Source organism: Phocoena sinus, chromosome X (genome assembly GCF_008692025.1).
Source record: "Phocoena sinus isolate mPhoSin1 chromosome X, mPhoSin1.pri, whole genome shotgun sequence".
Lineage (NCBI taxonomy): Eukaryota > Metazoa > Chordata > Mammalia > Artiodactyla > Phocoenidae > Phocoena > Phocoena sinus.
In genome coordinates this window covers 32431824-32450699 of record NC_045784.1, presented here as the reverse complement: position 1 = coordinate 32450699, position 18876 = coordinate 32431824, and the positions used below count along the sequence as shown (strand labels likewise).

General features: G+C 38.0%; 1 protein-coding gene across 1 annotated transcript in view; it reads right to left on the bottom strand.

Annotated features, from left to right (window-relative positions):
* The window catches only part of CFAP47 (cilia and flagella associated protein 47), a 533433-nt gene that overhangs the window by 211729 nt on the left and 302828 nt on the right, over window positions 1-18876 (bottom strand). Inside the window, 3 exon segments of the mRNA XM_032618881.1 lie at window positions 7137-7282; window positions 8730-8800; window positions 16778-16864. Of these exon segments, the coding sequence (XP_032474772.1) occupies window positions 7137-7282; window positions 8730-8800; window positions 16778-16864 (304 nt within the window).

The following is an 18876-nucleotide window of genomic DNA, read 5'->3' as shown; positions in this document are numbered from 1 at the left end:
ACTGAAACTGCCATTAAGATTGATCTTTATAACAATATTCTTCACAGTTCTCTCTTGTCCCCTCTTCTTTCCCCCAAATCCGACATCATCACCTCTTCTTTCCCCATTGCTTCTCACATCCTTTTCTCTATTTGATTGGTGGTAAGTGAAAAGCAGAGGGCAGTAGAAAATGGAGGTGTGTGGAGTAGTGTAATAGACTGCAGGAGTCTCCTAGCCAGTCTCTCGGTCTCCAGTTTCTGTCTCCAACTCTTAATTTACTCTCTGTTTTGGCTCCAGAGATGCTTTCTAAAACAAAATGAAATCAGATCACGCCTATGCTCAAAACCTTCTATTGGGTTCCCGCTTTCAATAATAATAATAATATTAATAAATTAAGTTATTCAACTTAAAATTCACTGCCCTCCTCATTATCAGTCTGACTTACCCATCCAATCCATTTTCTGTCATTTCCAACATTCCATGCTCAGAATTGGCAATTCAAGTATTCATGAAATTTCATGCTTAGTTCTTTTACCTAATGTTCTTAGAATCTTCTCCTGAGCACACTTCTCTCCCCAAACTCTGTTTATTGGCAAATTTCTACTCACCCATCTTAACCAAACACCTCAATTAATCAATTATCCCTGCCTCTGCTATGCATTCTTCCCTCTATTCTAGAAATGGTCACAATCTATATTATAGAAATGAGTGGACATGTTCCAGGACACGACACACACAAGAAAAGAGTATATCTTGCAAGGGGCATCTTGTTGAGGGCAAGGTCGTCCCAGCATAAGGTTGCAGCCATCGAAGGAAGGAATGCATTTTTCTAATTCTCATGAATGTGCCATATGTTCAGCAAGCATTTTTTGTAAACCTGGAGGGAGCACCTACTTCAAATTAACACAAAGTTTCTGTGTGAGCTGGGCCAGCCTTGTGCAAGTTTGTTTTCTCCACTGGAATGTAAGTCCCTTGAGTTGTGTTCTTGCCTTTTCTGTGTGTTCACTCTCTCCATACCTAGAAAATTGGCTTTATACAGTTGGTGAATTAAACTGTGTTGGGCGGAGTGAACTGAATGATAAAACGAAATTACTGAGAAAATAGCTTGAGGGTGTCATATTTTAACTTACAATAAGGGTGTCAAATTTTAACTTACAATAAGCCATACTCCATATTCTACCGTTTCCTTCAAGAAGGAGAGGGTTCCAAACCTGCAACTATCAGATAAATAAGTTCGAGAGATCTAATGCATAGCACAGTAATTATAGTCAAAATTAGTATTTTATAAACTTCAAAGTTGCTAAGACACTAGATCTTAGTTGTTCTCAACACAAAAAGAAACAATAATTGCGTGATGTGATAAAGGCATTAGCTAACGTGACTGGTAATCATATTGCCATATAGAAATGTATCAAACCAACATGGTGTACACCTCAAAATTATAGAATGTTATCTGTCAATTATATCTCAGTAAAAACAAAAGGATGAGAGGGTCCATAAAGTTAACATGGATTTGGGAAAATAGGAATTACTGTTTCCTCATATTTTAGATGTCATTTGAAGTGCAGTCCTCTGGAGCTAATATACTGGTACCCCAGAGATATGTGGAATCTTTACAGACTAATTGGTTGTATCATTGATAAGGAGCCCAGAGGAGACCCCCCAAAATAAATAACTACCATTGGGTACAAAATTCTCATTTTCAGATTTTCTTCTCATAGTTTGCTTGAAAAAGGCTGCAGTGCTTATTGTATGCTGATGGTTTCACAGTAACAGGGGTAAGGAAGGTAGGTGAAGCAGGAGAAGGCCTTGAAGTGTGGAGGGGCTCAAACTATGCATATATTTGAGAACATTCACCACATTGGTGAAAACTTCAAAGTTCACCTAACCTGCCACCATACTGCCAGCAGGCATCCTGTGGTTAATAAATGTTTCAAAGTGTTTATGAGCCAGACGGGATTTCATCTCTCTGTTTCCCAGGGAACAAATCAGGGGTATGGCCTGTGGGAAGGAGTGTAGTTACCAATAGAAAAAAAAAAAAAAATGCAGTTGTAACAAATCGAAAGAAAAATCAAAGGGCGAATGAAATGTGGCTTGCTGTTAAAAATCATGGAAAATAAAAGAAACCGCCCGCAAATAATACTCGGTCCCTCCAGCTATAAAAATAACTTTCGGGCTTCCCTGGTGGCGCAGTGGTTGAGAGTCCGCCTGCCGATGCAGGGGACACGGGTTCGTGCCCCGGTCTGGGAGGATCCCACATGCCGCGGAGCGGCTGGGCCCGTGAGCCATGGCCGCTGAGCCTGCGCGTCCGGAGCCTGTGCTCCGCAACGGGAGAGGCCACAACAGTGAGAGGCCCGCGTAACACATAAAAAAAAAAAAAAAAAAAAAAAAAAAAAAAAAAAACTTTCATAAAACTGAAGTTAGTTTGCCTAAATGTTAAATTATACAAAGATTTTAGCATAATATAATTTAAGGTTTTTACCTTGACAGTCTGTAAAATTACACAAAAATCAGTATTATTTAAGTCTGCATCTTAAATTGTGATTGAAAAAGTTGCACACTGATTGCAGAATAGTTACAAATATACATAACAGAGACTGCCAGCTTAATCTCTGCATCAGCAGAGACAGAGAGACTGAGGGAGAATGAGACGAGTGACAGTGCAAAAAGTCACGCGAGGGGTTCCACTTATTTACACAAATCTAAGGGAGATGGACAGAGTGACATACTATATATATATATATATATATATATATATATATATATACACACACACATTTTTATTTATTTATTTTTTTGCGGTACGCGGGCCTCTCACTGTTGTGGCCTCTCCCTTTGCGGAGCACAGGCTCCGGACGTGCAGGCTCAGCGGCCATGGCTCACGGGCCCAGCCGCTCCGCATCATGTGGGATCTTCCCGGACCGCGGCACGAACCCGTGTCCCCCGCATCGGCAGGCGGACTCTCAACCACTGCGCCACCAGGAAAGCCCCATACAATATATTTAACAACTGGTATGGCACGGCCTTAGACTAAATTGTTGTAAACCATAAATCAACAAGAAGACCTTGTGGGGTCTTCTACCAGGCAGTGGGCACCGTCGCCCTCTCAACTCTTGATTTGACCTGGCAAGGCTGGAGCTCTCTTTGGTGTGGAACAGGACCAATCTGCATTGCATAAATTGCTCAGGGATGCTGACTCCCATTTACTCAAGTCAGCAAGATATGGACTTTGGTTTCTATTTGTTTTGACCAAATTCTGTAGACAATAAAAGGACAATGTAGGACTAGAAGATAAATCTACTGGGGGGGAGAAGGAGTCTGGTGTGGTTCAATAAAAAGGCTCATGTGTTGATGGAAAAGGGCTGGTCAGGCCACAGTAAGTAGCTACAGATGGAGTCCACTCTTAACCCAGGCCCCACATCAAGGATCCCTGCCTGATCCCCCTGCCTCTCTCATAAGGATGATCCCAGCAATGCTGGGTGGTTTCCGACTTTGGAACGTAGGACTACACAGAGCAGATGTTCACACGGGCACCACTGTGAAGACAGAGTCCCAGGGTTGTGTCAGTACATGGCTTTGTGCTGTGCAGTGTTTGTGTGCTCTTTGTGGGTGTCTGTCAACCCCTCCTCCCGGAAAGTGCATTTCCTCAGGGACTGGGTCATGATTTTGCTCCAGCTTCCTCCATTCAATCTGCCCCTGTCTACACATGAGCAGAAATCTCTTTGGATTTCTACATTTAAGAGCATGAATTTTTAGGGCTTCTGTAGATTTTCCCCTAATTGAGGAATTTCTATGAACACTGATGGAAGTTTTGTAAAACTGTTTCTACTTTCAAACAGCTATTACATACGTCATTTCGTTTTATTTGAAAGTTCAAAAGGAACAACCAAAATGAAACAAATGGCTGACCCTTGATAGCAGTTTTAGTAGAAACGTTTCTGTTTTACACTTGGACAGCTATCAAATTGGGGCCTAATTACTTTACAGTTTTCAACAGGTGGTTCTTAATGGCAAGGCAGTTATCACACATTCAATAAGAAAAGGAGCTAACTAGGTGGACTTGGATGTTTGATTATCTATTTAAGCGTGTAATTGCATTTTTCAATATAATTAGCAATAAAATTGAATGTGTAAATTAATAGATGTGTTTCCCCACTTAAGTAATTATAATTCAATGCAATACTTTAGGGGCATTATTTCTCAATTGATGGCAATATAATTTCATGATCATTGTTTTTCTTAATATTTTTTCTGATAAGAACAAAATATATGTAATCAAAAGACTTTTAATAAACTGAGATGCCACGTTAAGTGTAATTATATTTTGATTAATTTAGATAAAATTTATGGAAGTAAAGATTAATACTCGAATAGTCTAATTAAAAGAATAATGGGAGTTCACTGGAGGTCCAGTGGTTAGGACTTGGTGCTTTCACTGCTGAGAGCCTGGGTTCAATCCCTGGTTGGGGAACTAAGATCCCGCAAGCCGTGAGGTGTGGGCAAAAAAAAAAAAAAAAAAAAAAAAATTTGAAGAATAAAATCAAACTCCTTACCATGCTATTGAGAATTAACCCTAGCATTTTTCTAGGGCTATATAATAAATTGATATAAAAAAAGGGATTGTGAAACATTTTATTTAACTATTGGTCAACCTATAGCTATTATTTTTCACAAATTTTGATATAGATGAATTCAGTTAAATCCTAAACTTTTTTAAAAGAAATGAAGAACAAGATTTAGCATTACTATAAAATAGCATTTTTTCTTCCTGAATGGTAATTTTCAGTGTAAAATTAAACTATTTTTTACATGTTTAAGAAGCTATACTATTTTTCAGGTGTAAATAATCCTATAGAAAACAGGTCAATATAATACCTCTTTCCAGTTACCATTATTTCATTGAACATGCATTCAATATAGTACATAATTGACACATAACTTAAACATTTGGGACTATCTCCTGGAGGTTATAAATTCCTTTCTCAAATCAACACATGGCAGTGTCTTTCTCGAAGGGAATAATGCCGTAAAACGTTTCCTCTAAGCCTGTCTTCTTTCTTTCTCTCTCTCTCACTCTGTCTCTGTCTCTGTCTCTCTCCTTCCTCCCCTGCCTCCTCTCCTCTCCCTGGCTCTCTCCTTCCCTGGCTTTAGAGAAGCAAGATGCATGGATCCCAGAGCCAGGAAATTAATTCTGTCAACAAGTTGAGAGAGCTTAGAAGCAGCTCCTTCCTCAATTGAGCCTCTGAGGAGAACCCAGCACTGGCCAATCCCTTGATTGAAGACTTGACAGACCTAAAACAGAGGACCTATCTAGGTCATGTCTGGATCTCTGATCCATGGAAAATGTGATATAATAAACACGGATTGTTTTAAGCCCCATGTTTGGCAACTTGTTACACAGCCATAGATAACTGACACAGATAGGGCCCAGCAGGTCAGGCTTGCCTCCACTCTGCGCCCATGGGACTTCCTTATCCAACCATTATATTGGGCTGGCCAAAGGGTTCATTTGGTTTTTTCCATAAGATGACTCTAGTAAGTGCTTAGTTGTCTTTAACTTCATTAGAAACAATTTTGTTAGATTGTATTGTGACAGCTGTCATATCAGAGTGCGTTAAAAAAAAAAAACTTATCAAAATTGGTGAATTTTTGTGTAGCCAATTTGATATTGAAGATGGAAGAAAAAAGCAACATTTTTGGCATATTACAATTTATTATTTCAAGAAAGGTAAAAACACAACTGTAATGCAAAAAAAATGATTTGTGCAGTGTATGGAGAAGGTGCTGTGACTGATCGAACGTGTCAAAAGTGGTTTGTGAAGTTTCGTGCTCGAGATTTCTGGCTGGACGATGCTCCAAGGTTGGGTAGAGCAGTTGAAGTTGATAGTGATCAAAGCAAGACATTAATTGAGAACAATCAACGTTATACCACACGGGAGATAGCCGACATACTCAAAATATCCAAATCAATTGTTGAAAATCATTTGTACCAGCTTGGTTATGTTAATTGCTTTGATGTTTGGGTTCCATGTAAGTTAAGCAAAAAAAACCTTCTTGACCATATTTCTGCATGTGATTCTCTACTTAAACGTAACAAAAAAGTTCCATTTTTAAAACAAATTGTGATGGGCGATGAAAAGTGGATATTGTACAACAGTGTGGAACGGAAGAGGTCGTGGGGCAAGCAAAATGAATCACCACCAACCACACCAAAGGCCCGTCTTCATCCAAAGAAGGTGATGTTGTGTACATGGTGGGATTGGAAGGAAGTCCTCTATTATGAGCTCCTTCTGGAAAACCAAACAATTCCAACAAGTACTGCTCCCAGTCAGACCAACTGAAAGCGGCACTCAGTGAAAAGCATCCAGAATTAGTCAACAGAAAATGCACAATCTTCCATCAGGATAACACAAGACTACATGTTTCTTGGATGACCAGGCAAAAACTGTTATAGCATGGCTGGGAAGTTCTGATTCATCTGCCGTATTCACCAGACATTGCACCTTCGGATTTACATTTATTTTGGTCTTTACAAAATTCTCTTAATGGAAAAAATTTCAGTTCCCTGTAAGACTGTAAAAGGCACCTGGAACAGTTCTCGGCTCAAAAAGATAAAAAGTTTTGGGAAGATGGGCTTCCCTGGTGGTGCAGTGGTTGAGAGTCTGTCTGCCAATGCAGGTGACACGGGTTCGTGCCTTGGTCTGGGAGGATCCCACATGCCGCGGAGCAGCTGGGCCCGTGAGTCATGGCCGCGGAGCCTGTGCGTCCCAAGCCTGTGCTCCGCGACGGTGAGAGGCCCGCGTACAGCAAAAAAAAAAGTTTTGGGAAGATGGAATTATGAAGTTGCCTGAAAAACGGCAGAAGGTAGTGGAACAAAACGGTGAATACATTGTTCAATAAAGTTCTTGGTGAAAATGAAAAATGTGCCTTTTATTTTTACTTTAAAACCGAAGGAACTTTTTGGCCAACCCAATAAAATTTACAACTAGTGTAACTCTTTGCTTATTCTTGAGGATAAAATCTTTGTTTAGCAACTAGAGGGCTGACATTGTTATCTACATTCCTATAGTCTTCAGCTGCCTTCAAGTTGCCTGCATTGGTTATTCCATTAAAGTGCCAGCCCTTGATGAAAACACACACCACAGTTCCATTCTCACCTTTTTGTCACTGAGGATGATGACACAGTAGCGGGTGTGCATGCCAAAGGGGAGAAAGAAGACCTCCAGGCTTGAAGTCCCTTTCGCTCCCAGGTGAAGAGTATGTGTAGAGCAGAAGAACTCTTTGATGAAATTGGACTTAATTACTGCCAAAACATGAAGTAGGGCTTGTTTACGTATCATTTCATAAGTACTGTTCAAAAAGCAGCTGTTTCAATTAGTGATTAGAGTTTGAGGATGAATTTTTAAAATGTTCAAAGCATTAGCACACAAAATTAGATGATGCATTTGTTAATGAAAGTATGGGGGAACCCAGCCCAAGCTTGACATAATAAAAATGTGTAATTATGACCCTCTATTAAAGATTCCTTAAAAAACAAAAGGAACTTCACTAGTGTTTAAAATTAGCCTAGATATACATATAAAAATAAATAGCAAAGAGATCATTCCAAAATCTTCAGCTTTTTTGTGGACTATGCAATGATTCAAATTACAGGGTGTAACAGACAACTTAAACTGGAAATAAAGGACTGTTTATAGTTTTATCTTTTTGTTGGTTTTTAAAACATATCCACAAACTCCTCAATACTGTCTCTCTCCCCCGCTGCAGAGCATAGGCTCCGGACGCGCAGGCTCAGCGGCCATGGCTCACGGGCCCAGCCGCTCCGTGGCATGTCGGATCCTCCCGGACCGGGGCACGAACCCGTGTCCCCTGCATCGCCAGGCGGACTCCCAACCATTGCGCCACCAGGGAAGCCCCCTCAATACTGTCTTGAATGTGGAGATACGGTGGGCCAGTCTTAGTGACCTGATCCTAACGGACAGTATGTTAGAATGCAGCAAAATCAAGCAGTATGACTTCTGATACTAGATCAGAAAATGTAATACAACTTCTTCCTAATCATCTCTCCTTCCTGGTTCACTTGCTTTTAGAACCAAGTTGCCATCCTGTGAAGAAGCCAAGGCCACATAGACAGGCCGCATGTAAGCGTCCAAGACAATAGCCCCACCCTCGATCTGACAGCAACTGCCTGAGAGACCCTGAGCAAGAGTCACCTAGCTGAGGCCAGTCACCTCCGAAGTGTGAGAGATAAAAATATAATGCATTTTTGTTATTTAATACCACTACATTTGAGGTGATTTGTTCTGTAGCTAGAGATCACCAGAACATCCCCATATCCATTTTCTTATCCATCATTCTATCCACATTTTCTAAATCTATAGTTATTTCATAAAACAAAGTAAATCTGTCTTCTGCTTAACATTTTAAACATGGTGAGACCTGTCACCTAAATAGGTTTAAACAGTTCAGAATAAGCCAAAGGAAACATAAAGGTCCCTTATTGAAATACATTCATTGTACAGGCGAGGAAACTAAGACTCAGCAGTGAAAGGCAAGATGTGGACAGAGTTTTCCAAAGGGTCATGGTGCAGAAAAAGCTGAGGACCAACACCTCGGGCTCCCATGTGGCTAGCAATCCCCAGGGCTTACCGTTCTGTCTATAGTCGCATTTACTACTTCATTTCATATTATGCTCTATATATAAAAATAAGATATGCAAAAAGATAAAAGCTTTTATTTGCAGCACTCACAGGTTTTTAAGGCATCTGGGGCCTGGGAACAGCCCTCAGCAACATCATGTTCACTGCTATTCACAGCACCGCTGTCGTAAGGGAACAGGAAGACAACATCAACAGCACAAACAAGACTCAAAAACAATATTCTATCTTAATTCAATCTTTTACACATCCTTAAAAATTATGGCTACCTACAATATGATATGCAAAGACCACAGATGTATTTCCAAGATCATTTTTACATTTATATCGTGTTAGAAATTTTAAAAATAAGAAAAATCATTTATATCTTCACCATTGCTTTTTTAAAAAATTGGTAAAAACAATTCCTTTTTACTTGCAAATACTGTAGAGAAGTAAACAGCTGATAATAAAAACCCAAATCCTCAGACTCCAAAGGAGGGTGTCTCAACTTAGGACTACCTAGGCAGTCTCTCCAAAAATGGTTCTAGAACCTGATTTCTTGAAAAATTCTCTTCTCTAAGCTAACTGCTCCCACATTTGTTTCTTTCTCATAAAGGTAGAAGGAGACTTGGGCAGCTGTTTAATCTCTTGTTGCACTTCTGAAAATTAGCCAATCACAGTCTGAAGCAAGGGCCTCCCTTGGAAGGTTCCATGTCTTCCAGAACCCATCAATTTTCTCCAAATTGCTCCTCTTGGTATTCACGATTATTTTGCTGTCAATTAGGACCTAGGCTCTAAGACATTGTTTGCCTGATTTTTTTCTGAGAATATAAAAATCCCGTATTTTCTCACCTTGCCAGCTGATTTGTTTGAGTTTGATGCTGTAAAAATATACTATTTCTAAGTAATGTTCTTCCAACCATATCCATTCCTTTTCTCCAAACACTGTCTTTTCTTTACACCACATTCTTAATAAGGTTATTTACCACCTCTTGTCATTATTCTGTGCTTTACTTCTACTCACAGGCATTCTATTGGTTTCAGTAATTCCCTTTTTTTTTTTTTTTTTTTTATAAATTTATTTATTTATTTTTGGCAGTGTTGGGTCGTCGTTTCTGTGCGAGGGCTTTCTCTAGTTGCGGCGAGCGGGGTCCACTCTTCATCGCGGTGCGCGGTGCGCAGGCCTTTCACTGTCTCGGCCTCTCTTGTTGCGGAGCACAGGCTCCAGACGCGCAGGCTCAGTAGTTGTGGCTCACGGGCCCAGTTGCTCCGCGGCATGTGGGATCTTCCCAGACCGGGGCTCGAACCCGTGTTCCCTGCATTGGCAGGCAGGTTCTCAACCACGAGCGCCACCAGGGAAGCCCAGTAATTCCCTTTTTTAAAAAGAACATTTAATACTTTTATGTCATTTGAGCATTTGATAGATCCCTAAAGGCTATGACAGACATAGTAGATGGATATTTTAGCATTTATAAGAGAGACAATACAAAGAGTGGAAAGAACAACAAAGAATGCTTATTTCTCAATGTACCGCTCTGATGCCATCTCTTTGATAATGGAACTCTGGGTAGAATGCCTGATTAAAATGCTCAGATAATCTCCAAACCTCATTTTGTTCAATACTTGCAATCACTAGACCTTCAGTCATTTTTGTTTTTTCATAGTGAATAGAAAAGCAGAACAATTTGGGCTTCGTCTCCTTTTTCTTTTCTTTACCTATTTTGTTGGAGAACAGCTAATGAAAGTACCTTTTTGAATAAATCAGAGTTGTCTTATCCTCAAAGTCTCAAACCCAGAAAAACTGAGTTACCTGTACTATTTATGGTAAAGACAAATAAAAATAATTTACAGATCTAAGAATTTGATTGACTTGCTCATAAAGCTAATGATTGTCATGATTAATTCAGAGACATCAGAAAATAAGTTAATAAAATAATCTGGCTCAGGAAAATTCTAATTTACCTGATCAATGTTCTTGACCCTAGAAATTTGATGACAAACCCAATTTGATTACAAAACCAGTATCTTGCATGTTCCAAAGACAGAAAAGAAAACAATTCACTTACGTTTTTGTTAATCCCCATACCTCAATCCATGCTATCACTTTCCCAAATGCTCATTGATTATTGTTGAAGCTAAGGCAGAGGGAGCATTTCAAAGCCTTGGTCTTAAGGAAGAATAGCATCAAAAGAGGCTAAAATTATACAAAACACTGTAGATCAAGCAATGGAATATTTTCTGCTAATTTAGTAGTAGGCCAAAGTCAGGGAGTAGAACTTACTTATGAGGTGGGATGGGATGGCATTACTTTTTCCTCTGCAATAGTGGCAATACAGCTCTTTTCAAGCTAAAATAATCAAAACGATATTGAACTGGTTCTAGTCAGGGCATGAATAAATCAGCTCCAAGAATGGCTTCCTTCTCAAGCTTCTCCAACAGGGAAGGAAGATCTTTATTATAAGCTTTCATACTTCTGGGTTAGCATTCAGGGCTGCATCCAAACCAAAGAGCAAATGATCTTTAAATATTTTGATAATCCTCTAGACTATTACCTTCTTCTATGCTATGGACTGAACTGTGTCACCCTTAAATTCATACGTTGAAGCCTTAACTCCCAAAATGACTGCATTTGGAGAGAGGGCATATTGGAAGGGAATCAAGGTTAAATAACATCATAAGGGTGGGGTGCTAATAAGACAGAATTAGCATCCTTACAGAAAGAGACACCAGTGAGCTCAACCTCTCTCTCCATGTGTGCACAAAGAAGAGGTCATGTGAGCACACAGTGAGATGGCCACCACCCATAAGTCAAAAGAAGAGGCCTCAGAATGAAACCTAACTTGCTGGCACCTTGGACTTTTCAGTCTCCAGAACTGTGAGAAATAAATTTCTGTTGTTTAAGCCACCCAGTCTATGGTATCTTGTTATGGCATCCCAAGTAGATTAAGACACTCTGTAATCCTTGTATCTTATTTTATGTATTTATAAAACACTATTCTGTGAAGTAGAATAGGTTTCATAAGACTACCAAAGAGCTTGACAACATTAAAACCTCATATGAAACCCTAATCGAGAGCAAGAGGATCATGGCAGATTGTTACTCTTAGTATATACATCTGGTTTTTGATTCACTCTGCTTTCCTTACAGACTTGCCTAATTCTAACTGTTACTAATTATTCAGTGTAGCAGAATGAAATATTTTAAAATCATGGCTTTCCAGAACCCAGCTTTTTTTTTAAACAAGACTCAGAAACATCTCTCTACCAGGGCCTTCTTTCATTTGGGTGGCTATTCTGGGCCAAGCTATACTGGGAACAATGACAAATGATGAAACCCCTCAGTTCACAGAGTATCCAGTCTGTCATGCAAAGTAGCTCTACAAGAAATAAGTACAAAGCAGAATGATAAACACTTCAATACCTCTTCAACTTGAATTCACACTTTCCTATGCTGACCCTATAGTCCATATTTATAAGCATATGCCTTGTACTTCCCCTTGCCTGCCTGTCCCCCACTCCCCCCAATGCTTCTGCGATTCCCTCTTCCTATGATATTTCTATATTTGTAGGATATTTGTAGGAAAGTTCTGCCCCTGCTTTAGATTCTGGCCGTCAAGATCATACTCATATTTCAGATCCCAATTTGTATATGATAAAGGAGAACATGGTGTACACATGGAAAAAAGGTTACTAGGACCTCATTTTTCTCCTTCAATGTTTTATCTTTCACGAAGATCTCAAAAATATCTACATAGTGATATTCCTTGCCAATCAGCTCACAGAGCATACACACACATATATATATTATTTTTTGGTATAACACATACTACTGAATGCATTCTGCCCTGTACAATTGCTTCCATTTGTGTAGATTTTTTCTTCTTCTCTGCTTGATGGTTGGCAACTTTAGGGCCAGAATCTGTGACTTATTTATCCCAATATTTCTCCAGTACTAAGAACAGTACTTAAGGTGCCACTTAGTAAAAATTTATTGAGTGATAAGTAATTCAAAATTGCTGGAAAAAAATTGCAAGTCATATCACTGTAGGAAATTATTTACAAATTGCCCATTTCTGAGCACTGCTGATCCATCACTCAATTTTAAAGTGCGGCTAAAATCAGTCTCCTGTCCTGATCCTTTCTGATAATCCTTGGGATTTAATTAGAATAAAAACTTCTTAACTACTCTTGCTTATGCTCAGGGATCATGTTCACATAAAGTAAAATATGTGATGAACATAAAGTTTCTTCATCCATGTGGTTTCAACTGTGTTGTTTTATATGTATCTGTTGCTTAAGAAGACCAGTTTACAGAGACATTTTACATTTTTAAATAGGAGATCCTTTTTTATGCCATCTAAAAGATAATTTCAGCACTTTACAGCTCATTTGAGAAGAGGTTATTTATCATGTGGGGAGATATTAACAGAAGTGACTCTGAAGAGGAGTATCAGTTAGTATACGCTAGGTCATGCTACAGTAACAACTCCACATCTCAGTGGATTAACACAATAGTTTATTTCTTGCTCACACATGTAGTGATCTTTGGTGAAGGAGGCCTCCATTTCTAAATGTGCCTCTAATAACTGTGGCAGGGAGAGGGGACAAGAAAAATTGCTCACTGGGTCTTAAAGCTACCACCTGGAAAAAACAGTCAGCAGTTCTCACATGTCATTGGCCGATTGAGTTATGTGTTCATGGATAACTTCAACATTAGTGGGGAAGTGCAATATTACCATGAGCCTAAAAGAAGAAAACAAGGATATTTGTAACAAAGATCTAAAAATAATCCAGTTAGCTTATGGAGATTTTTAAAAACATTTTCTTGTTCTCTTATGTTACCTTGATGATTAAACCTAGAGACCAGACCAGGGCTTTACTGAGATAATGTAATACTTATTATATCGTGTATTACATATGAAAGTTAATCATAGAGGTACTGCACCAGACTTCCATTCTGGTCATGATTGAAATGCATGTTCTTAAATTTTGTGTCTGGAAATCTGTTCAAGACAGATTTTATTAAGGAGAGCTTTAATAAAAACAGGATGTGTCACATTATTAAGTATTGTTTTATTAAGATTATATTTAAAGATCAAAAGGCCTCATTATGCTGATGAAGCCAGATTGATGAAATATTAGATAACGTCGTGTTATTTGGAAGAAAAACACTCTTTTGTGTTCCCCTCACGGTGGAACTTGTTGGTTGCCTATCCCAATAACCTCTGGTCCTTCCCTCCTCCCTGACAAAACCCTCATTTTCTTTTGATATGTATGTGGAGAAGGGCAGTTTCTCAGTCTTCCTTCCAGCTAGGGTTGGTCATCTGATTAAGATTGGATCAATGGCTACAAGCAGAAGTGCTATGTGGTATTTCTGGGAAGCTTCCCTAACAGAAAAAGGGCACACTCTTATCCTTTCTGCTGCCTATAAAGTGGACTTGATTGCTGGAGCTCTGGATACTTCAGCTGATCCTTGAGAAAATGAATAAAGGCTTGCCTGTTACATGAACCGGAGCCTGGAGGTGTTACACAGAAAGCAGTCAGGACCCTAGAAGAAGGAGCCACAGTAATGCTTCTAATAAATCTGTTCAGAATTGTCAGAAAAGCAAGCTTTTTGGTGAACTTGAGACTATTCTATCACAACTCAACATATGGATTTGGGGCTCAGTATTCAATCCATGTCAATGCTGAAATGACATACCAAGGACCAGCCCTTTCCTTGAGAACTGTGTGGCTTTCGCCTTTGTCTCACCCTTGCCTTTGATCTGGAGACAGTCTTAAAGAGGTGCACAGGAGTAAATCTGCGATCCTTTTAAATTAACGGCTCTGAATTTTTCTTTGAGAGCTAATCTGCCGAAGCCTGACTACTCTATGTTCTCCCTGACCCAACACTCAATGTTACTGCATCTTGTTTCTTTCCTCACAGGAAGACTTGAGAGAAGAACTAAGACAGTACAGTATTATAAATACAAATGGAAGAGACTATATGAGAAATAATGATCAATAAAGTTTGAGACTGTGATAGACACACTTCTTAAGCGATACTTCACGCTGAATTGGGAATTATTTTGCATGAGTATTTCCAAAGTTTCCTTTCCTTTCCTAAATTAAATTACAAATGCTTTCATACTTGTTGGACTCTATTTTGTTTTTGATTTGAAAGGCATAACTTAAAAAGATATCTTTACCTGTAGTTTGAGATTCTATGGCTTCAATAATTCTGGAACTTTGGGTCTAACTAAAACCATTTCAGAACAGTGCATGAAGAAAAATCATATTAAAATCTGGATACAGAATTTCCATATTGTGTTCCAAATTATGAAGGTAGACTCATTATTCTTGCTCTTCATTAAACAGATCCACTTTGAGTTACTTCTGCTCACAGATACCTACAGCATTTCTTTGAGATTTGACTCTAGTTTAATTACGTGATACTATAAATTATTTGCAATTAATGTGAAGAAATTGTTTCAAAGCCATTCAGGCAAAATCTGTGACCACAAAGCAACTTCTTGATCAAGAAGCAAGGGACTGAAAAAAAATCCAGGAGAACTGTTTACCGAAGTTTTTTTTGCCAATACTAGCATTTCACACTACAAAGAAATTAACATAAATGCTTACAATACTGCATTCCTATGATATCTATAATGCTGCTTTTATAGCTCCAATGTATCAACACTGCCAAATCCTTGCCTCTTGCAATATTTTTGCAGCTAAAAGGATGACACTGATGCTGTCAAGCATTACACAGAGACAATGGTATAAAATAAACTAAACAACACAGTAGTAACGTCAAATGCACTTCTATAATAGAAACCTGCATTATTTTGTTTCTGCCTGACTTTCTTCAACCTTTATAACACTGTTTTATTCTACTTCACTTTAAATAGCTATTTTATAGTTTAAAGCAGATGAGACATATGAGGCAATCTAACTTTAAAAAATTCTACTTTTCTATTGAGAAGTCAAAGTTCCTTTCTAAACTAAATACAGACTTCATAACATGGGTCAAATAAGCTTAAATACAGTCAATCCTCATTATCCACCAATTCCATTTTTGCAAATTCACCTCCTCACTAAAATTGATTTGTAACCCACAAATCAATACTCATGGCACTTTCAGAATTGTTCGCAGGCATGTGGAGAACGGTGGAAAGTTCCAGTAGCTGGTCACACAAGTTCCCAGCTGAGGTCAAATAAGGTGACACTGGGCTTTTCTATTTCAGTTTTCCAGCATAGATAAGCAGAGGATGGAGACAGTAGCGGGTAGTACACAAGTACAGAAGTGCAAGCCGAGGGACTTCCCTGGCAGCTCAGTGGTTAAGAATCCACGTGACAATGCAGGGGACACGGGTTCAATCCCTGGTCCAGGAAGATCCCACATGCCACGGGGAAATTAAGCCCGTGTGCTACAACTACTGAGACTGCACTCTAGAGCCTGAGAGCCATGACTACTGAAGCCCATGCGCTACAGCCTGTGCTCTGCAGCAAGAGAAGCCACTGAAATAAGAAAGCCCGCGCACCGCAACGAAGAGTAGCCCCCGCTCACCGCAACTAAAGAAAAAGCCCCGCGCGCAGCAATGAAGACCCAACGCAGCCAAAATAAAACAAATAAATAATAAATAAATTAAAAAAAAAAAAAAAGAAGCACAAAGCCGCTCTAGCTCTGAGGTCAGGAGGACAGGCTTTAAAACCTTTCGCTTATACCTGTTAGTGGGACTGCCTCAGGCAAGTCATTTAACACTTCTGAACTTCATTTTCTCTGTGTAAAGTAAAAAAAGTGGAATTACCAGGATAGGTTGTTTTTAGGATTTACAATTATAATCTATGTGGTTAAATATACTTCTCCTCGGAGTAATGGTGCAATATTCACTAACTGAGTGTTTATGGCAACTTTATAGAAAATAACTACCATGAATAATGAGAATCCACTGCATTTAATAAAGTGCATATGTATTCAGTTTTCATGCACATAAACCTAGAAATTTATAAAGAGAATAAGTGTGAATAATATAAATTATATATATATAATATAATATAAATTAAATATTTCAAATAAATGAAAACTATTATGTAATTATATAACAAGTTTACTTGAATGCTAATTTCTCAGAAATTTGCCTCAGATAATTATGAGCATAAAATATATAGACATTTACCCATCATTCACGTGGTCAACAAATTCTCCAACTTCAGTTAATTGGGATGGCAAAGAGATAAATGTTGAGGATTCCACAAAAATGACACTAAAATAAATGAAAAAAGGATTATTTTGAATTCTACTGTAACAAATTTCAGATGACCACAAAAACATTCTTCTTTTAAATATTTTCATCATTCATAAACTATAATTAGAATCAGAATAAATTACAATTCAAAAAGTCCATGTGCTCTCATTCTTCAACTCAAAACGTATGCTAGAAAGAAAAGATCTGGAATGGAAATAGGTAAAAAATGCTATTTTTATATGGAAAGTGAACACTGAATTCTCATAACAAGGAAATTTAGAGCAAAAATGACCACCCAAATTATATTCCAGAAAGAAAGAGGAAATTACACACTGGTCTTAATACACTGTCAGAGTTATACACATTTAATAATTTCTAATCCTATTTCCAGAAAAGAGAAACATTTCTTTCAGGATTGGACATGAGATTTGGGTACCTAGTTAAATCAGTGCATTAATAACCATGCCATCATCTGGAATCACACAGAAATTCCGTCCTTCCTATATAATAATGCTCATTCCTTCAAGAAACAGTTTTGGAGACTCCATTGTGTGTTAGGTGTGGGATTAGGTACTGGAACGTACAAACATGAATATGTTATCCTCTCAGCTCCCCACAATCTAGAGAAATGATACTCTAACGGCAGGTGAAAGATATCATGAAGAGTCATGTCAGGAATGCCTAATCCCTCCTGCAGAGTTGAACAGAATCTGTATAATATTGTTAAGAACAGATTTATCCAAACTTGATTTGTTAAAGGAAACCTTTTTTATTATGTAACAGTTATTAATATCTTATAATACTAGCTTTACAATGAAAAACACATCAGTAATAAAATTAATCAAATGTTTTAGTCTTAAAACACACACACATTCACAAACACACATATACAAACTAAACTGCAACACATTTATATATCCTAACATTTGAATGTTGACATCAGTTTTTGTCCTTTTGTTTTAACTTGATATTTCTGGTGCCTTCATATAAGGGTTGTAAGGAATTTTATAAATATTAAATAATAAAAAGTTTTAAACAGACAAAATTAACTGTAGTAAAATGTAAACTATGAACAATGCAAGCTATGTATCAAACTAGCAGATTTGCTTATATCACTGTAAAGTTACAGTTACGCAAATGTAGGAATAATTCCTCTCCAGAGAGCAATTTAAACATAAAGTCATACACTAAATTCTCATTTAAATATCATAAAATTATGAGGCACAAAACATAATGTTTCCTTTTATTTCTATAAATCCATGGTGAATCATTGGGCAATTTATTTCGGTAATAATTTGTTCTGGCTAAAAAACAATCACACGGATAATATTACTTGACACACAAATAAAAAACTAAACCACTATAATATTAGATTTTTCATATACTATACATGTACCATTTTGAGATAAAATAGCATTCTGTATGCTTGTTTGAAAAGTCCCTGCTTAATTACAATGAACATGCTTTCCTCAAAATAGACATATTAATTGTAAAATGAAATATAAACTGTCATTAAAATGGAAAAAGATCCTGTTTCATTACTGCAGTTTCTAAATCAGTGGTTCTCATACTTCAATGTGCATTACTATTATCCGAGTGCTTGTTCAAAATGCAGATTCCCAAGCTTCTATTTGCATGAATTCTGACTTAGTCTGGCATGGGTTCCATTTAAAACAAGATCTCCAGGTGTTTTTAAAATAGCCTGTCTATGGATTAAACTCTGAGTAATCTTGACTTAGACCAGCACTGCTCCAACATTAATGTACAAACAAATACTCTGGAGATGTTGTTAAACGCAGATTCTAACTCAAGTGGATTGGAGTGGGCCTGAGAGTCTGTTTTTCTAATAAGCCCCCAGGTGATGTTGATTTTGCTGACTCAAGGATGACATTTTGAGAAGCACGAGTATAATCTAAAACAAAAACAACCCAAATATTTTAAATAATAAAACCAGGCCACCAGAAAAAGAAAAGCAGGGAATGGTTTAGAACGACTATATATTCACTACTGTATAAAAGCAACAAAAACAC